The sequence below is a fragment of the Crinia signifera genome, chromosome 2, assembly GCF_055691185.1.
Source record: "Crinia signifera chromosome 2, ASM5569118v1, whole genome shotgun sequence".
Taxonomy (NCBI): domain Eukaryota; kingdom Metazoa; phylum Chordata; class Amphibia; order Anura; family Myobatrachidae; genus Crinia; species Crinia signifera.
In genome coordinates, this window is record NC_139218.1 from 355,591,163 (window position 1) to 355,613,349 (window position 22,187).

Genomic DNA, 22,187 nt, shown 5'->3' on the forward strand with positions numbered 1-22,187 from the left:
GCCCTCCAGATGTTAATGAACTACACATCCCAGGATGCTTTGCATTAGTTTTGCTATGTGGCCATGCTGAAACTGATGCAAGGCATGCTGGGATGTGTAGTTCATCAACATCTGGAGGGCTGGTGTTGCCCAGCCCTGGTCTAGTAAGACATGATGTTACATTGAGATGCGATATTGGAATCGGCTCCAAGTTTTTGTCCAACTTTTGCCGCTCATCTTATGCCATGTAAACAGATCGTCATGTCTGGACTGGAATATATATTGTGGCATTACTGGTTCCAACGTCTAAATATTTGTCTTTTCATTTATCTGACATGTTTGACAAATGACTAGAAACCTCTTAATGTTCTCACTAATCTTTGGCCAGAACATATCTTGTTGAAAACGGTTCCCAGGTAACCTTGATCATGTGTGTTTGTCAATATGTCACTGCTTAGACATCCAGGAATCACAGTTATGTCATGCATAAGTATGCCCTTATTTGCTTGTGACAAGTTCCCTAAGTGCTAAGAGCTCTTGATCCTGGAATGCAGGATCCCACTACTACAGCCGACACGCCTCTAGCAAGCTGGACATATTGTGTCGGCATCCCGGTTCCTGGCACACAGGCTATTACTGGCTATCCTACTTCAGTGAGCATCTCTCCATGCAATTTTCCTTCAGTCTGAGAAGTACGGTAGATGTATCAAACCTTGGAGAGAAAGCGGAGAGAGAGAGATAAAATAGCAACCAAACAGCTCCTGTCATTTTTCAAACACAGCCTGTAATCCTCTAGGAGCCGATTGGCTAGTACTTTATCTTTCTTAAGGTTTGATTTAAAAAAAAAAAAATCTTTAAAAGGTTTGTGTTAGGATCCAATATGTATTTATTATACTTTAGGTCCTTTGTGAATAAGGTTTGCACAGTGGCAGAGGCTTCTGCTAATCATATATATTATTTCTAGAAAGTGATTTTTTTTTTGTGACACTCCCTTCATACTTAACCAAAATCAATAAATGAGGTACCATTTAAAAGATTAAGTTCTTCTGACAAATTGTTAATTTACAATTGCACATTGTATTGTTTGTTTACAAATCAAAGTTAATTGCTGTGTTGGGGTGCCACATACCTCCCTGCTGGAATTCTGCGTCTCCCCATGCATAAAATGAGGAAACAATATAACCATAACAACCTTTAAAAACACTTTTAGATTTCACAATCTTCAGCATAACTTACTCATTACAGTGGAAGAATTTATACTATAACTTTCAAGGCTTTACTTTAAGTTATAAACATTTACCATAAACCACTAGTGCTGCTACCAGACCGCTGTGTAGTCTCTGTCTCCATCCCCTCACTGTATGAAAAACATGGGGGACTCCACACACTAATAAGTCTAGCAGCACTGGTACATTACCGCCATTGCTACTACCAGTCATCTGTGCAGTCTCCGCTCCCCCCCGCCTCACCGGACAGCTAAAACAAAGACCGTCCATATAATTAGAGGTCCTGCAGCTCAGCCTCGAGGCAAGACGCACGCAGGTGACAAGTGACCCCAGTCGTGGGCCGGCCCCTGACACCGTGTCATGTCCGCGTCTGCAGCAGGACGAGCGCACACAGACCTCAGTACAAGCCAGAGAACCGGTTGCCTGCACCACACATCCCTGCTTGCAAAGCTGTGGCTGGGGACTAACAGTTGGGCCATAAAAAGACAGCCAAATAGTTGAACATGCCTAATAGTCTCTAAACCTTTGTGGTTTGTCTGGGCAGCTATGACTGCTTCTGTTTTACTGTATATAATTCTATTCCCTTGTGGGCTGTAAGGTTTTCATAATATGACACCGCATGTCCTCCTGGATGTATTTGGTAGGATTGTTTCAATTGTTTCTTTCTGCAGTGCTCTGACAGTGTGCATACCATGTTGTATAATGGGCCTGATTCTGGTTCACTCGCAAAAGCAAATTCTCTAATGGACAAAACCATGTGCACTGCCGGGGTGCAGATGTAACATGTGCAGAGAGAGTTCGGGCTACACTCAGCACACGATTGTATTCTACCTCCACACTTTAGTGGATGGTAGGGCATAAAATATCACCCGTCGGCACATGTCAGCTCAAAAGATACGTGAAAAACCCATGTTGACATTTTGACTGTCGACCTTCCCATGGTCGACCTTTCCATGTGTCAACCTAAGCCCTGCTGACCTTCAGTGGTTGACCCAATGCATGGTGACCTTAATAGTGTTGACCTAACGACCGCATACCTGCAAAACCTCCCACCACTCCTTCACACACAAGTTTTACAAGTGTGTGTGTGTGTGTGTAACAGACGGATCGCCCTGCTGGGTCAGTGGTGGCAAGTGCAGCGGCTCGTCTTCTCTCCTGTGGGTGGCAGGCTGCAGCGCACATCCTTCGCTCTTCGTCTTCCACGGTGGCTCCCTGAATGTGGCACCTGCCTGCTCGCGCATCTGCTTTTCAGAAACACAGGGCAGGACACATCAGGGTGTGGTCGGGCAAGGGCCGCGTGAATTATCTGCTTAACAGGGGGTGGGTGCTGTTATAAAGGAGACAAACTTGTAAGGAGGAGCAGAGGCAGGGTAAACCTGCGGGCATCTAATTAGGGGCAGCAATGAGGAAAAGGCAGATAAAAAAAATACTTTACACCCGGAAAACCTAGTAAGCCTCTCTTCAACAGGGTCAATACTTTTCATGCAAGCCGCTACTCCTCAGTGCTCCATGGGGGTATTGAAATTCACGCATCTGCCGTCTTTGGAAGTGATGGTCGAGTGTGCTATTCTTTTTTTTTAAATGTTTTTTATAATGTTTTTTTTCTTTAAACATAATATGTTTAGTTTGGTGGAGAACAGCAACAGCCTGGTGCAATGCACACCACTGGTTTTACTGGGCGCTTCCGCTAGGACACTGGTGGAAGGCTACCACTATGGGGATGTGCACATTCATAGGAATTTCCAGTCTTAGGGACACCGGCGTGGGGGAGGATTTTGTGATTAAAATAGGTATATACTGTATGGTGGTAAGTTAGTGCTGGATCTAATGCGGATGTTTGGCAATTTAACCGACACCCAGGTGAATAAAAAGACATGAAAATGTCCAAGTTTAAACAACTTAAAAAGTGTGAAAATTTTCACCAAACATTTGAATAGGAAGCCCCATAGAAAATTACTAAAATAAAAGACGTTAAAAAAAACGGTTAACTTTTAAAAGACGGGAAAGAATTGAATATCACAACATACCAAAGTTGTGAAAAAAGGGAGAATAGCCCCCCGGTCCCATATGTCCTCTCCCACAAAATGCAGTACTGCAGCTAAATAGGCCATCAGGGCGGGACTAAACATGATGGGTGGAGTTAAACAGGGTGGAACACAATAGGGAATAAAATGGTGCACAAATAAAATATATGCAATCTGTAATATTCAAAAAAGGGGATAAAATGGGCGCGAGAGAAAAAATGGGGAATAAATGGGCGTGATAATTAAGACAACTACAGCAGATTAGACGTCTAAAGAAGAAAAACATTTGAATAGCACACCTGATTATCACTTTAAAAGGCGTCAGATGCGTGTATTTGAAAGGTGGGAAAAAAATGATGCCCAAGTATAAACATTTGAATACCCCCGCTGATGACTGCCTAGGCGCTGTGCAGCTCGGCGGGTATGTGTTCCCTGCGCCTATATCCCCCAGGGTACATCTAGTGTATACCTGTATGTGTTTGTACAGTATATCTGTCACTGCTTAACTGTATCAAACTGGCTGTTGCACAGCAATCCATATAAAATTCTTAGTATATGCAAGTATACCTGGCCAATAAAGATGATTCTGATATTGTCAGCAGTGAAATGCCAACATGTTCAGCATGTGTACACTGATGAAATGTTATCATAGTCAATGTCTATTTCTTTAAGTAACCCTAAAAGGTCCATGCTCACTGGGCCATTTTGTCCAGCATGTATGGACAGCGATGATGCGGAAAATCGCTCAGTGCATACACACTGAGCGATTTTTATCCATTTTAGTGATTTTCTCCAGAGTGGACGGCTTTCCGTAGAAAGACGCTATGGGAAGCCGTCCACCTCGTCTCTCATCTGCTGGTAATACCAGCAGATGAGCAGCGATAATGCGGTAGTGCGCATCAGCGCTCATTGCTGACCTGTACACACTGGCTGCTTTTGAGCTGAAAGCAGCTCAGATGGTAAAATAGCTGCTTTCAGCTCAAAATCACCCAGTATGTATGGGCCTTAACACTAATACTGATATTTTCATAAGGTCTACATGTCTATGTCATCAACATCATAATGGTCGACATTTGGAATGTCAGATTAGCGACTGCATACTTCTGAAAGCTTATACCCCTTTCACACAGCCGGGTCATACCGGGAATGTGTTCCAGGAAGCTTCCCGGGAATGTATCCTTTCACACTGCACTAAGACCTGGGATCAGCCCGGGACAGCCCCATTCACACTGATCCCGGCAAATCCCTGCAAATACATATGCATGTCATTAGAAATGGACTCCAGGGCTCTGATAGATGGAATCAGCATTTGTGAGCCCAAGAAAGCTCCAATCAGCAGCTTTTTTAAAGTCCCGTGTACCCGATCCCGGGTACGGGACCATTCACACTGACCGCATCCCAGGTCGATTCCAGAATCTACCCAGGTCAGGACCTGGGTAGAAATCCCGGAATGCTCATCCCGGGATATTCTTTCAAGACACTTTCACACTGAGCTAAATCGCGGGTTGATGCGCGTTTATGTGCAAAAATCCGGGATAAAATTGTCAGTGTGAAAGGGGTATTATAGACATCCTTATTATAAAAACAAGGCTGTTTCCAGCAGATGATAATGTAATCGACAAATATAAATTTCTTGCAAATAGAAACCAGAATAAAAGTGTTAGTAAAGGAACAAGCTAAAAATACATAGGGCACAATATATCCCAGACCACATCCACCAGAATAAGCACAACTTCAGACCTTTGCTGTACAATTACTTATTTTAGCAGGCTGTATCTTTTTATAAACTAACAAAAATGCCTGGTTGGGAGAAGGGAACAAAACACAAGGAGGAGAGAATCGGGATTGGCTGGCAATGCTTTTTACTTTATTAGAGCAGAAAATTATTTTTACTGGAAGAATTCATGAATCATTTTATTACAGAAAGACCAGTGCGGAGCAGGGTGGAACCAGCAGTTATTGAGTGACAAACACGGACATTGTTGAAAAACAGACTACACCAAGAATGTATTTATAGTGTATTATAACAGGTTTATACGTTAACCCTTTGAGTGCCAAGGGAATTTGTCAAAATAGATGTGAAAATTGCTACGCAAACATCATAATGACCTGTAACGTTTACCTTATATAGGAAATATAATCTTTTCGTACACAACATTTTTTATTTGAATCTATATAACAAATGTGAGAGATGCTGGTATTTTTAGTGGATATTTTGCACATCTCTCACAGGAGATGCTGACACTCAATCACATCATAAATAAATGCGTAAAATGCTATGGGGGGGGGTATTCAATCTCCTGCCGCCATTCCTGATGGGGGAAATAGCAGCGGGGCCCTATTCAATGCTGTCTTTCCCAACAGCATTGAACAGGGATCTCGGCAGAACGGACCCGACTTTAGAAGCAGTCAGGCCCGTTCTGCCGAGAACTGCAGCTTGACAATCCACGGCCGTGCCCCCTTTTCGGCATTCATCAGGCAGGACATTGAATCCTGCCTGCCAATACTTCATTGAGGCTTCCGAGACCGGGACAGGGTCACAGCTGTCGGGCCAGCATGACAGTCGTGACTCGGGATTGAATATCCCCCATAGGGATGGGAATTCAATCCGGGTCACAACTGTCGGGCTGGCCCGATAGCCTTGACCCTGTCCCGTTCTCTTCTGGCTCATTGATGTCCCACCTGCCGTATGCCGAAAAGGGGGCATTGCCACGAGATAGGGCCGCGGATTGTCGAGCTGTGGCCGGGAGCTCGACAATCCACGGCCGTTCGCAGCAGAACAGGCCGAACTACTTCTAAGGTTGGGCCCATTTTGACGAGGTCCCTGTCGGGAAAGACAGCAATAGGGCCCCGCTGCTATTTTTTACTTTGCGTTTTTTTTTATAGTATATTATAGAGCTTTGCGTGCAAAGTATAACAATGATATCCTTAAGTCTACATGATTCTTTATTCACATGCGATTGCTCTGGTAGCAGCGTGCCAGCAGCTAATAGTTTGCCAGCATTATTCTTCTGGAACTTACGGATGATATTCATATTATTCTTGGCGGCAAAAATAATGTAGCAACTTCCAGCGATTAATACAGGCAAACATGCAAATTACATAATGTGTTTTTGTGACCAGCTAAACTTGCTGAAGATTAACAGAAAGATGTAGCCTTTTTTACAAATCTACATTAGTATAGGAGCAGTGGTACACAGGAGTTAAAGTGAGGAGGAACGGGGTGGAAGTGAGTTCCACCTCTGCATGCCCACTTTATGCCCTGGTGGTACATCCATAATAGATGCAGGGTATGAGTTTCACGTGGGCCTACTCTCCGAGGCTACCAGTTTTCAGCCAGCCCACAGCAGCAGCCCCGGTGGAGTAAGCAGACCTCCGCTTCCTAGTTAAGTGGACAGGATTGTAGTGAAGGAAGCAGGTTTGCGGCGCTATGAGGAGCGGTAATGGCCTAATGATGCAATTTGTAACATTTTAGCCCTTCTCAGCAGATCCATAAATTCAGCCATTTGTCATGGTGTGGATGAATCTTAATGGAGCTTTAGTTCGACCCCTCTTCCTTCTCCGGAAGTGTTGAGAGGCAACAGAATGTCCTCGAGTATGCTACCATCCATGAGTTTCTAGAATGAGCGCATGGTTTTTTACATACCTCTCCTGAGACCCATGGAGGGCACTGCAGCCATGGCAAAATTAGCATCCAAAATGGCCACTGTGTACGCGCAGTTGTAAAATGAGTCTCTGGAACATGGAGGATGATATGTTTCCAGAGACCCGAACATGCACAGTAGACTTGAATGCCAGAGCCTACTGAAGCATGGAGAGGAGGGGCCCAACCCGTAGTATGCACATGGGCCGCCTCCTCCTCAGTTAAAATATCATTGCTAACACCATACACCATCCCATTAATAATCCTGAGCCGTGCAATGCCACAGACACATGTATCAATGCATGATACACAGGATTTTTGTGAATGTTGATAACTGCTACACTTTCAATATGTTGGGTTTGATGATGTCACTGGCTCCTTGTGAAATGATTGGCTGTATCAGATGTAGATCAGCTGCTCATGAATATTCGTTCAGACAAAATGTCTGCCTCTACACCAGGTATTCTCAAGGCACACCAACAGTGCAGGTTTTGTAGATATCCAGGCTTCAGCACAGGTGACTTAATTAGTATCTGAAGGATTCTGATTAAACCATCTGTGCTGAAGCCTGGATATCACTAAAGGTGCGTACACACGGGGGCGATTTTGTACAATATCACGGGAAATATTGCCCACGATGGGAGTGTGCACCGGCGATATATTTCGCCGGGTGCGTGCTCCCGTTGTTACCCCTGTAGTGATCGCTCTGGTCGCTGATGAAAAGGAGAAACTGAGCAATAAATTGCTCAGCCATATATTGCTCAGCAATATATGGCTGAGCAATATATCTCCCCCGTGTGTACGGGGCTTAAAACCTGCACTGTTGGTGTGCCTTGAGGACCGTGGTTGGAAATGCCTGCTCTACACACTTTGGGGACAGGTGCTCTTAAATTGGAATCACCAGTAGCTTCATAATACTACTAACATCTGCAGTTGCTAGGTTTACTGATTATATAACTAATGTTTAGCCCACAACACTCTCGTTTTTATAGATATCTTTTCACTATTGCAAATCTTTGAAATTCTTTAACATGCAAAATAGTAGATCATTCCAGGCAAGTGAACACAAAAAGGAAAAATTTGGTGAACGTGACTGTTCTGTATGTTATTAACATACTACCCACATATTTGTCTGTTTCCTTAGGGGCCTTGGACTGCCATAAATCTCTTTCTTGCTCTATAAACATAACATACAGTATCTTTGCTAATATATGCAAGGATATCTAAATTATCTCCCACCATGTATGTAGTGTTCATATGTTATTGCTAATGCCCTTTGGAGTGCTGGGCAAAACTCGTTTTGTGTATTTTTCTTGCTTAGACTAAAGGCCCATACATTACACACTGGGCAATTTTGAGCTGAAAGCCGATCAAAACACCAAGTTTGAGCAGCTTTCATCACAAAGCCACCCAGTTTGTACGGACCGGCGATGAGCGGTGATGGGCTCCCGCATCATCGCCGGGAAAGATGCTCATCTGCTGGTATTACCAGCAGCTTCGTGGACGGCTTTGCATAGCGCTGCACTATGCAAAGCCATCCGCCGTCCCCCATCTCCCCCCCCCCCCCACTGACCGCGCCAGGCAGGTGGAAAGCTGCTCAGCTTGTATGCACTGAGCGGTTTCCCCCCCCCAGCGATGACAGCGGGCATCGCTGTCCAGACACGCTGGGTATAATCGCCCAGTGTGTATGGACCTTCCCTTTCAAGCACCTGAGGGATTATAACTGCCCGACGTCATACTCAAGCCATATAGTACCTGGACTGTGAGTGGGACGGAGATTTGGGAAAACTGGTCTAGTAATACAGTATACCATTGTAGCCATTGTATACCATTTACTGCAATAATATTTCTTCTGTCTAGATCAGAGTAGTTTAGTTTACTTATTTATTTCTTTACTTACAAAAATATCACTAATTAAGAATTTCAACGCCGTGAATCATAGATAATGGATCCCAAGGGTTTTAACCCCATATGCTATCTTTGAGATATAAATGTTACAGCTCTCTAAAGGGAAGACAGAATATAGTTAAGGAAGAGCAATGTTCCAATGCGTGCACATAATTACTTGGCAGCAGAAAAATACTGAGCCACTGTATCAGACACACATGGGGTGAAATGTAATAGGATGAGAGAATAAGAAAGTGAGAGATTTGGTAAGAAATCTCCAGTTTTTTTAAAGCTGCAATCATGTACACTTCAAAAGCAAACTGGTTTTGCAGTGTAAAAGATTGCCACTTTAAAAAAAAAACCTAATGATTTCTTACCAAATCTCTCACTTTCCTATTCTTTCATCCGATTACATTTCGAGGCGGCGAAAAGAAGCCCATAGGCTTCAATGCGGTATCGGTGCGGCCGGGTTTTGATACATAGGAAAATGCGGTAAAACCGGGGTTTTACCGCATTTTCAGTTCAATACATCTCGCCCTAAGCCTTGAAAAGTGATAAAATGGAGAGTAATAAACCACCAACCAATCAACTCCTACCTGTAATTTTTAAACACAGGGCCAGATGCACCAAACTTCAAAAGTGATAAAATGGAGAGTGATAAACAACCAACTAATCAGCTCCTGCCTGACATTTTTCAAACACAGCCTGTGACATGGCAGGTAGGAGCTGATTGGTGGGTTGTTTATCACTCTTTTGAACTTGCTCCTGCGACCAGCTGATTCCCTCTGCGGCTCCCCCGGCAGAGGTTCCCTTTCATCAGCGACCATCTCTGGTCACTGATTAAAAGGAGACACTGAGCAATATATCTCCCCCCGTGTGCACAGAGCTTTAAGCAAAAATTTTTTTTAAAGAATAGGTGGGTATTACAGGAGGGTGGACGTAGATCGCTTATTAAAACACGGGCGATTTGTAGTCTCTTTCTAAATAATCTGACTAGGGGGGTTATCTGATGTTGTGCATCTGCAGAGGTAGGGTGCGTGCACGCACGGCGAACTTTCGATTCACCGGGGTGCATGCACCCTTCACGGCGTGTGGGCTGGGCTGCCCCACATATGAGAACGCCCAGCGTTACATGGGTGTTCCCATGGTAATGAGGCGGTGACGCAAGTGCGGGGGGGGCTGGCAGCTGACCTCACGAGACGGCAGCTGCCCGCCCATATCCGTCCCAGCGTGCACGCACATGGAAGGGACTTCCACATCTTTCGATGATCGGCGACCATCAAAAGATGTGGGAGGTTACCCGCAGCATACGAATGGATGTTTATGCTAAACATCCATTCACAGCCTGTACTGGCGAACCCGTGCTGCGAGGGGGGGGGGGGGCTGCCGGACATTCGCCAGGTGGGGTTTGGTGGACCCGCAAGGTTGCGAATTTGCAGCCTTGAAGAACCACCCTAGATATAAACTGCAAGCTTGAATCATCTAGACCAGCGATATAGAAGAAATTTAGCCAAATCACTTAGAAAGTAAGCAGAAATCTCCTTGTGTGAAATCGACCAATACACATGGGGGAGGTTACAGCCCCATTTATAAGCGATCCGTCTAGATCATTTAGTAATTTAGCACGGGTCTCTCCGCGAGTATGGCCCCCGGCGATGGGGGCGGTCCGGCGCATCAATATCACCTAACTAGATTTATACTGCATGCTCATGTATACTATATAATAGCCAGTGTTCTCTGACCTCAGAACACTGGCCGTGACAGATCGCTCAGCACACATCGCTGGGGCAATGCTGGGTGCTGAGTTACCTGTGCTTAAGCAGGTCGCTCAGCACTCTGCTCCCGTCGTCTTGTGCGTATGGGGCATAAGACCTCAGCATAACATATAGTATAATCATTATATACAGATTATGTGTACAATCACATATTTTATACACAATAACCATTCCAGAGAAATATAAACCTTTAAGTTCCAAAGAATCCAAGCACAGCTTAGCATCCAGAATATCACAACACAAAAGTTTAGTACATCTGCCCCTCAATGTCTTCTGTCAAACTACGATACATACTAACACTGTGACCTAAAAAGTCAGCAGCCAGGCATCTAACAATATGCTGGTCTTACCTGGGATGATCGAAGGCCTCTTTTTAGTCCGCCTTATCGGATCCATTATTTTGCCATTTTTCTGAATCTTCCCTTTAATATCAACCCCTAAGAACAGGTCTGGAGGAAGGCTACAGCGTCTAGACAGCTGATAGTCATTCTGATTCAACCAAAACTTAGTCCTGGCATACAGGCTGCTGTCATCCAGCGCCATGGTGGACTGGCTGTCCCTTCTATAAACGACAGCAACTAAAAGTAAAAAAAATAAATGTAATGCTTCTCGCGTGCAGCCTGTACTTTCATGATTATTCAGGCACTTGTTTGGGAAGTTTTGCAGAGACAGGCGTGGATTCCAGCAGGTGTAAGATTACTAACCAGCTCCTCCCCTCCCCAGGTAAGAGGGGGAGGAGTGGAAACCCATTAGATCAGGGAAAGAAGATTTGCACTGACTTCAAAGGCACTCATACTGTTGTTCCACATGTGGTCCCTAAATACCAATAAATGCTGAGTTTTGTCTAATGTTGTCTGCTCGGTCTTATGATCTATTAGCCTGTCTGATTTATCACTTTTGGGAACTGAGGGCTTCATTCAGCACAAACTGCAAAGGATATGGTCATTAGGTCGACCATATTAAGGTCAACATGCCGACAGTCAAAGGTTGACATGAGTTTTTCACTTTTATTTGAACTGACATCTGCTGACACGCCATCCACTACGGTGTGGTGGGATGACACATTTCTGCCATCCACTACGGTGTGCCAAGCGCAGTGAGGCACTGTGCCCGAAGCATAGTGAGCACAGCGAGTAGACGCGGCATGCGGAGGTGGTGCCCATGTCGACACTAGGAACAAAAATAAAATAAAATGAAAAAAAAAAACGCATGTCGACCTTTTGACTGTCGACCTAATGCTTGTGTCAACCTTCTAACCCTGTCAACCTTAGCCATTTTGACCTATTTCAGGTGTCGACCTTCAGTGGTCAACATATATCTGACTGCAATTGCAATTAAAAGGACACTGATTGCCTTCCCAAATCTGCCAAGACCTCTAGCCATACCCGCAATCTGCAATTATACAGCCCCATTGCAAATATAAGCCAGCCAACTGCCTGCATAGCTACTGTACATCATTATATTACAAACACTCAAACCTACGAGAATAAACGGATGTTAAATTTCTTATGTGTAAAACATTTTTTATTTCACTATTTTGCTATTTGGCTGAAAGATTATGCGTACACACGGGCAACAATCGCTGGCAATATGGGCGCTGAGCGCCCATATTGCCAGCAATTGGAGTGTGCAGCGGCGATAAATCACTTTTCAGCCCCCTAATGCCCCCTAATGGACGCGGCGATAAATCACTTTTCAGCCCCCTAATGCCCCCTAATCGACTTCCCCTGCCTTTTCTCCCGGCAGTGTGACATTTTCACCATTGGGGAACTCTAACATCCGCGCCCCCTTACCGCCCCCTATCGCCGGCTATCGCATTCATAATTATCGCATATGCACTAACATATGCGATAATTATGGTAAAGGACAGCTCTTGCGTTAAGAGCTGTCCTTTGACGTGAGAGTCAGCGGGTCCCATGGGGACCCGGCGGCTCTCCCCTCCCTCCCTTACCCGGCGCTGCTGCTGCGCTGGGCTCTCCTCCTCCCTGCACCCGGAAGAGGATCATAGTACAGGGAGGAGGAGGTCACAGGTCCGGGCAGCACAGCTCTGTGCTGCCCGGACACAGGTGGGGGGGGGGGGGGGGGGTCGGTGCGGGTGGTGGGGGTCGGTGTGGGGCGGCGGTGGGTCGGTGCGGGGCGGCGAGGGGTCATGTTAGAAGCCCATAGGCATAGTAACTCGGCGGGTGATGCTTAGAGGATCCCAAAATGCGGTAAAAACCTGATAACTGGGTTTCTACCGCATTTTTAGTTTTAGCATCTCTGGTTGCTGATGAAAATGGGACACTGGGACAATGAACATTGCCAGCGATCATATTGCTCCGTGTGTACACAGCTTTACTGTTATACTGAAGTTATTATTTACGCACACAAAATTTGGTAATTATTATTATGGGGGGTATTCTGGTTCATTCAGTCGGATGCGAATTTGCATCCTTGCGAGTGATCCAGATTCTGCCTTGCGAATGGTGGTACGCCGGCCCACCATTCACAAGGTACGTACATTCGCACTGGCTGTGATTGGCTGTTTTACATAAACATCCATTCACATGCCACTGGGACCCTTCCACGAGCACGCGCATGAGAAGTCCAGACTCTGCTTGTTAACATGCTGGAATGACCCGCTACCTGTGATTATGCAGTCAATAGCTTGACTATCAAAAATGTTGCTGCTGTCCTCTGTACCTCCACAGTTTGCATATCTCCCTAGCTACTCAGTATGCGCATGGTTGCCTACCTGATCCTCTCCATGAGGGAGAAAATGCTCTGTTCCTGGACAACCCTGGTAATACTGTATATGATTGCCATCACCTGTGGGGAGCTGGGTAATTGATAAGAAAGGTGTTTCACCACAGGTCATGGCAATCCTACATTACCAGGGAAGTCCAGGAACAGAGCATTTTCTCCCTGAAGGATGCGTCGCTTACAGAGGAGTAACTCTGGGAGGCAATGGAGTCATCTACCTCCGGGCTTCTGCTGCCAAGGGGGCACCTCTCCTCCCCAGCAAGTTGGAATCATTCATAATTAAAAGTCATCAATATCACTTCTGTGGCTGGCTCCCCCTCTTAGCAGGACCATAGACATCACACTCTTTATTTTAAACATAATATATATACATACACTCGCATACATATATTTATATAAGGTGGTGTGTGTGTGTGTGCGCGTGTGGGGGGGACAGGGACCAATATTTATCTTGCCTCCGGCCAACTGGGACGAACTTACGCCACTGGTCGAATACATTGTGATAACTCCCATTGCACGATAATTCACATTTGCAACTGATGCTGGATCATGGCCTGAGAGCAGATGAAACGACACCTAGGGCAGCAATGGTCCTGCTGTGGTGGTTTCAAACTTTTTACACTGAACTCTCCTTAAACTTTAATAATTTGTGTGGAAATGGTTATTTCAGCAATCGCTCACATTGTTGTGTGAATAAATACGAATGACTCAATAAATATTTGCAGTGTAAACGTAGAACACTGCAGTTTCCAGTTACATCCTTATCCTCCTATGTTCTCCTATAACAAGGGATAATACTGTAATTGCACATGATCTTGTAACAGGAAGTAGCTCTGTATTGTGATGTGTAATGTAAAGATACCTGTACTGTATGTACACCAGACTTGTATGACGTCAGCCGTCCCGTCCCCCCTCGGCAGGCATCAGCCCACCTGCTCTGGACCAATGTACGGGCAATACAGTAGGTCAACAAAGTCAAAAGGGTCAACATGTTTTTCCTCACAATTTTATTTTTTTTTTAACTTTTTTCATACTACCATACAAGGTTATACGGTACATTAACTGAGGGTCCATGTTGACAGGTGCCTTCAATGACATTTAAAAAATTGGGTACTTCTTTACTTTCACGGCGCCACTAGAAATCGCGGGCATCGCGGCCATTGAATGCACTAAAAATCGGGTGCGACGCGAAGCCCGCGATTTCCCATAGGGACCAATGTTAAATTTCTCAATTGACCCGATTTTACTGTTCAATGCCTCAATTGACACGATTTTTCCATAGAAAACAATGTTAAATGGCCCACAGAGGCCAAATAGCCACCCTGAAGTGTGAAATGGCCCCCACAATTGTTAACGCCACCCCACGATCAACGTGAACCCGAAGCGTGGCGAGCGAAGCAAGCCCGCGAGGGTCGGCGGTACGCGGCCTCCGACCTTTTCATACCCCCACTATCCACGTCGGCGTGGAGTTGAGAATAGAATAGTGTGGCGAGCCCGAAGCGTGGCGAGGGGACGCGGATACCTTCACAGGTAAACGCGTCCCTTCGCGGGCTTCACAGGTATCCTCGTCCGCTCGCCACGCTTCGGGCTCGGTGGTTTGCTGCGCTCGCCACACTATTCTATTCTCAACTCCACGCCGACGTGGATAGTGGGGGTATGAAAAGGTCGTAGGACGCGTACCGCCGCCCCTCGCGGGCTCGCTGCACTCGCCACGCTTCGGGTTCACGTTGATCGTGGGGTGGCGTTAACAATTGTGGGGGCCATTTCACACTTCAGGGTGTCTATTTGGCCTCTGTGGGCCATTTAACATTGATTCCTATGGAAAAATCGTGTCAATTGAGGCATTGAACAGAAAAATCGTGTCAATTGAGAAATTTAACATTGGTCCCTATGGGAAATCGCGGGCATCGCGGGCATCGCGTCGCACCCGATTTTTTAGTGCATTCAATGCCTGCGATGACCGCGATATCTAATCTAGTGGCGCCGTGAAAGTAAAGAAGTACCAAAAATTGTAAGTAAATGATAAAAAAACTCATGTTGACCTTTTGATTGTTGACCCTTTGACCCTGTCGACCTTATGAATGTTGAACTATTGACCCTGTCTACCTATTGCATACCTCCCAACTTTGTGAGATCAGCCGGCGGGACGCTGCTGCTGCGCGCCGTAGGCGCGTTGAAATTTCCGGGGGTGTGGCCTAATTCGGGGCGTGGCCTATACTCGCGGCTCTCCCGTGAGGCCACGCCCCCATTTTGCCGCTATGGGGGCATGACCCAGAGGCTCTGTGAGCCTCTAGCCATGCCCCCAGCCCCCTGGCTGCGGGAATAGACGCTGTGCGCATGCGCACAGCGTTTATTCCCCGCTGCTTAGCAGCTGACAGGGGGGGACTCCCAACAGCCCCCCCACACCGCGGGACACTGCCGCCCGCGGGTGGGACAGCGGGACAGGCCCTGATAATCGGGACTGTCCCGCTAAAATTGGGACTGTTGGGAGGTGTGCTATTGCATGTTGATCTTTTTGCTGACGACCTACTGATCTATCAATCCACAACCCTGCAGTGATGCGGACCTCTATATAACTCAGGTCTGTTTTTGTAGATGTGCCTAGATCAAGGTCTGCTTCTTCTGCCCCTCGCCCACTGTACAAACACAGGTCATCCGGAGTAACCTGCTGATTACTCAGAGAGAGATGACCCAATTCCATGTATTTAGATGCAGCAGCCAATCACAAAAGCCATCAGTAGGCGTCTATCCACTATAGACACTTCCTGCAGATATTGCATATGTTAGCACAGTCGCTGCGTACAAAGACACAGTGGCTGTGTAATACTGTCCATCTATGAATTACTGTAGGCCCCATTATCCATAGTACAGTACTTTAATACAGTCCATCTATGAATTACTGTAGGCCCCATTATCCATAGTACAGTACTGTAATACAGTCCATCTATGAATTACTGTAGGCCCCATTATCCATAGTACAGTACTGTAATACAGTCCATCTATGAATTACTGTAGGCCCCATTATCCATAGTACAGTACTGTAATACAGTCCATCTATGAATTACTGTAGGCCCCATTATCCATAGTACAGGATTTCTGCATTAGCTTTATTATGACTTGTTTTCAAGGAGGAAACTGCTGATCATTCTTGGCTGAAAGAGAATATGTGCAGGTGATAAAGCTCATTTTCAGTTGTCCTTGCGGGAACTGTTTGCTAAGGACACCAGAAGACGCCACCAGTTTCCGGGGCAACTTCTAAACAAATAAGCATTGTGGAGATTGATAAATTGGGTAATACAGGGTTGCCGACCCTCCCGGAATTCCCGGGAGTCTACCGAAAATCGGGTCCCCCTCCCGCCCCCCCCCTCCCGGAATCTGGGGGACCCCCCTGAACCCCCCGAATCGCGGCATGTAAATGCCGCAATCCGCGGGTCTCAGAGGAGGGGGCGGAGCTAAAATGGCACAATCGCGTCATTTTAGCCCCGCCCCCTCCATGGATATCAGTCATTTCTTCTATTTCCCGTAGTGGGGGTGGGGCTTAATGACATCACCGTCAAGCCCCGCCACCCGATCGGGTAAGGAAAGTCTCCTCTCTGGGCTTCTCCCGGAGAGGAGCATTAAAAAGTCGGCAACCCTGGGGTAATATCATGGTTCACATAAAGATTGATAGGAAAGGCAGCATCTCCAGTAGCAATGGGGGTGATAAACAGCACTCATTAAGCAGCGGTCATTCGCTGCTGAAAGAGCGGCTTAACGCCACCCGGCTGAACGCCTGCAAACAACCCCCCCCCCCCCCTCCTGCACCTGCATCCCCTAGGTAACATGGGCCTTATTCTGGTTCACTCTTTCTGACAAAATCCTTCTTAGATGGACAAAACCATGTGCACTGCAGGGGGGGGGGGCAGATGTAAATTGTGCAGAGAGAATTAGATTTGGGTGAGTTATTTTGTTTCTGTGCAGGGTAAATACTGGCTGCTTTATTTTTACACTGCAATATAGATCTCACTTTGAAGTAAAACCCCACCCAAATCTAATTCTCTCTGCACAAGTAACATCTGCCCCACCTGCAGCGCACATGGTTTTGTCCATCTAAGAAGGATTTTGTCAGAAAGTGTGAACTAGAATAAGGCCCCATGTGCGGGGATGTACGCAAGCACATCCTCTCGCATGCGGCTGAAGGGGAGAGAAACCATTTGATTCCGCCAAAGAGGTGGTGGACGGGTGACGTCATGTGACTTCACTCGCCCAATCCCGGCAGGCATCTGTCTGCCTGCCTGCGTTCCCAGAGAAACGCCCAGCGTTTTCATGGGGCACCCACGGATCAGGCTGCACGTCCAGTGCAAAATACTTTACAACGACGAACGTTTGGTTTTGGTACGGTACACTAGGAATGTCATGATATATACTTTTTTACATTGCAAATTACCTTGTATTTTCCATTTACCCTTCTAAGGAGGACAATTAAGAAACTCTATCACAGTAATAACTCATATTAGAGGTGAGGCAGAGAACATTAGTGACACAGAGAGGCTTTGTTCACCTGAGATGCCCTCCAGGAATAAGAAGGGCAAACAACAATGATTTGTTCAACAATTTAAGACTTGTCTGTGTAAAACAAACTGACCTTAAACACTGCACGATATGTCTGATCGCAAGCAGTAGCTCCCGCGCATTTTCCCCCATATAACTCTGTCTTTACAGTGGGTTCAATAATATACATTTATTAAAGTGCACAGTGCTGTTCGCCCTTCTAGGACATCTTATATTTGGAATAAGGGGTGACCAAAATATTATTGCATGTTATCTTGTTTCTATAAGACAGTAGCGCTAGTACAGTAATAAAGGCCCATACACACTGGGCGACTTTGAGCTTTGTGGATGGCTTTGTATAGCTCTGCGCTATTCAAAGCTGTCCGCCCCCACTGTCGGTGCCGGGCAGGAGGAATACTGCTCAGTGTGTATGCACTGAGCAGCTTTTCCCCCGGCGATGAACGTGATCATCGCTGTCCATACACACTGGGCATAGTCGCCCGGTGTATATGGAGCTTAGGATTTGTTGATATATAAATTGCTAAAGGCTGCAGCGCTGCTGTTACTATGTCAATTATTATAATAAATCAAATACAACTATTTAGTTAAATGAAGCCTTAAACACAGCAAGCAATGAAATAGTTGTATGAACTTATACTGTTTCTCTGGTGTCTATTCATTGTTTTCATCTACTAAAGTGTCCCTGCCTATCATTAACGCAGGCGATATCACAAACATCTCCAGCTGTCCTGATCTGACCCGCTTTCTGCATTCACTAGTATAGACACCTTAATTCATCCAGCTTAGAAAGTGTTATATTTTTGGAGCTTGACTATGGGATGTTTTAAGAGAGGAGATTGCCCCTGTGCAGGCTTGTTGCAGGGGGAAACGGTCGTATTGTCGACCCGACTTAAGTCGACAGTCATTAGGTCAACAGGCAACAAGGTCGACAGGGTTCTAGCCCGAAGCATGGCAAGCGAAGCGAGCGATACGAGGGGCTGCGGTTGACTTCCAACGGTGTCCATGTCAACTGTGTCGACATTCGGGTAATAAAACAGTGAAAAAACACATGTCGACCTCACGACCTGTCGACCTTGTCCCATGTTGACCTAGACACCTGTCGACCTTCACCCATGTCGACCTAGAACGCTGTCGACCTAGTTACCTGTCGACCCAAAGGTGTCGACCTAATGACTGTTGACCTAAGTCAGGTCAACAATACGATCCACACCCGTTGCAGGCCCCCCTTCTCTCTCGCAGTCTTTCCTAGCGGTACTGATAGGTCAAGTGAAGGTAAAAATAGGGGGCGTGGTCAACAGGTGGCATGACCAATGGAGGAGGCCCTAAAAAAAATAATTAGTTTGTACGCCCTGCGCCGGTATTTAATCCGGTGGAGGGCAGAATAGTGTCACAACATGCCCCTGTACAGTTGTAAACTGTACATCAGCAAAGTCTACCGAGCCGGTCCTTGTTCCAATGTACAGTACATGGAAAAAGTAATAGAATTACTAATGAAAAAGGCCCATTGCTGAGTTCCCATAATAGAAGATCTATGGTATAACAATCACGTTCTATATACTGTATAATGGCCTTTTTTAGAATTGATGTCATTAGATGAATCAGGGAATTCTAGGACCTGTAGAAACTGAGTAGAAGCCACAGATTGTATCAGGCTTCTCTGCCACCAAGCAGGGTGGTGAATTTTACAGGATACAGTCATTAGGTCTACAGCAACTAGGTCGACAAGCATTGGGTCGACACCACTAGGTCGACAGGCAACAAGGTCGACATGGGTCTAGGTCAACATGGGTCAAGGTTGACATGGGTCTGGTTGACATGGGTCTAGGTCGATAGGTCATTAGGTCAACACAAGCATTAGGTCGACATGGGCAAGGTCAACAGTCAAAAGGTCGACATGGGGTTTTTCACTGTTTTTTAAGCCGACATGTACCAACAGGCGGTATTTCATGCCCTACCATCCACTAGGGCGTGGTGGGAGGCATAAAATAGTGTGCCAAGCGTAGCAAGGCACCGTGCCCAAAGCATTGCGAGTGAAGCGAGCAATGCAAGGGGATGCGGTGCCCTTCAAACTGGGTCCAATGTTGACATTCGGGTTAAAAAACTGTGAAAAACCCATGTCAACCTTTTGATTGTGTCAACCTAATGTTCTGTCGACCTTGACCCATGCAGACTTTGTCGCATGTCGACCTTGCTGCCTGTTGACCGAGTGTTGTTGACCCAATGCTTGTCGACTTAGTTGTTTTAGACCAAACGATCCACACCCAATTTTACTAAGGTGGCCACAGTCCTGCAGCCTATGGGTAAAATCCGCCACTGAATAGAACCGATATTGATGCAATAAAAATTCCTAGAAGTATAGCAAGTCTGCATCACTGCTAGTCATAATGTAGACATTTATGTCGACACCACAATGTTGACAGTTATTATTTGAGCATCTGCACAATGTTGACAGGTTCACAATGTTAAAATTCTACAGGGACCAGGCTGATAGAGTCAGGGTGGAGGGTTAGGGTTGAATAACTGGAGGGTGGGCTAGGGTTAGGCACTAGGTGGAAAGGACATCACCACTGGACCTGGAAGACAGTGCTGGTCCCTGCAGATAATTGAATAAGCCCCTATACTGTATGTATCATGTCATTTTTTTCTAGTTCATTCAGGAAGTTTCTGAAGAAACTAACTTGAAAGGTAATACCCCGCTCATTACAGCAACGGACACCAAACACATGATACAGGCGCTATTGTTGGTCTTCTGGGATCTTCCTCTGTTTCTAAAAAACATTACGTGGCCCCAACTCCTGTTGCTTTTCTTCCATGTCTCTGCTTGGTGGGAAGTCGCAGCCTGTGTCTATTCACAGCCTGTTTTCTGCAGTATTCTGCTTTTTAAACATGCAGGCAATGTATAGGACGGAGGAAATAACAGGGATTTGCCCAGCTGGGGGCTTATCAGTCGGACGAGGCCTGAAATGTTTCCCTCTGGCTCCAAGATCCTTTATAAGCTTTATAATAACATATAATAATATAAAATGTAATATAACTGATCCGTTAGACCAGTGGTTCCCAACCTCAGTCCTCAAGTAACCCCAACAGTTCACGTTTTCTGGGTCACCCGGCAGGTACACAGGTGCACTCTTTATTCACATTTTAAAAGATCCACAGGAGGGATTTATTTAACTTGCGATTCTGTGTGGAAATCTGTAACTATTGGGGGTACTTGAGTGGTACTTGAGGACCAAGGGCATGGGTGCTGAAACCTATGGTGCCCTCACATGGTGGTGTGGTTTCAGCCTATACAATGTGTGCTATGCGGACAGTACACACTGGAGGTTATTCTGGTTGGCTCGCTCCCCCGCAAATTTGTACATGGGAGCGATGTGCAGATACCGGGTGCGAATGGGCATGGAGAGCTGCAAGTTTGCTGTCCAATTTGCACCCAACAGTGAAGGCGGGGCCTGGAGCACTTCTGGGGGCGGGCAGCTGACATCACTGGATGTCAGCTGCCTGCCCTGTCCTCTCACAGGGTGCACGCAAAGCTAGTGTCTTAGTTTTGCTTGCACGTTCCACATCATTGGATGATGTACAATACATCGAATGATGTAGTCCCCGCCCCCTAGGCTGTGAATGGTTGTTTATGCAAAACATCCATTCGCAGCCGTGTGGGCGAATTTGCCGTGTGACGGGGGTGGGCAGCAATGTGAACGGCGGGCAGGCTTTAAATCACAAGCAGTGCTGCACTACTTTGCAGCGCTGCGTGTGAACCAGAATAAGGTCCACTGTACGACTTGAACTACATAAGATTTGAACTGCATTAGATTTTCCCTACACTTCAATAGTACGAAGTACAATAGCATGTGATGTAGTACAAAAATACCTGCATGCACATAGTATTTTGCCTTGCAACATTGACTACGCGGGAGCGTGCAATTCATCTCAAGGGAAACGCAACACAGTGTGACATGAACTAGGCACGATAACAATAGGGATAACAAAAGGATAACACTAGAAATATATGTTAATAGTACCAGAGTCTGGAGAGTCATTGGTTGTCAAAACCGCCATCCACGCCATCAGGTCTACATTATGTTTTTTTAAATTGAGTGATTTTTATTGACAAAAAATAAACTGATGCACAACTGTACATTTTGGCACATATTATGTTAAGCATTGTAACAGAAAGAATAAACAATAAGGGGCAGATTTATTAAGCTTGGAGAAGAGATAAACTGGAGATAAAGCGGAGAAAAGGTAAAAGGAGATAAAGCACAGCCAATCAGCTGTGTTTGAAAAAGACAGTTGGGAGTTGATTGGCTGGTGCTTTATCTCCTTTTACCTTTTCTCCGCTTTATCTCCAGTTTATCTCTTC

The 22,187-nt window shown here is 45.9% G+C and overlaps 1 protein-coding gene across 10 annotated transcripts in view; it reads right to left on the bottom strand.

Moving 5' to 3' along the window:
• FRY (FRY microtubule binding protein) overlaps positions 1-22,187 on the bottom strand; it is a 367,656-nt gene that overhangs the window by 247,222 nt on the left and 98,247 nt on the right. For 3 of the 10 annotated variants that reach the window (XM_083169820.1, XM_083169826.1, XM_083169825.1), the window contains exon 1: positions 10,885-11,137. The exons of 2 other annotated variants lie outside the window; for them this stretch is intronic. In XM_083169820.1, coding sequence (XP_083025946.1) covers positions 10,885-11,077 — 193 coding nt within the window. In that variant the 5' untranslated portion in view covers positions 11,078-11,137. Of the gene's footprint in view, positions 1-10,884; positions 11,140-22,187 lie in introns of those variants that run through there. 5 more of the 10 variants (XM_083169822.1, XM_083169819.1, XM_083169821.1 and 2 more) reach the window with 4 other exon arrangements.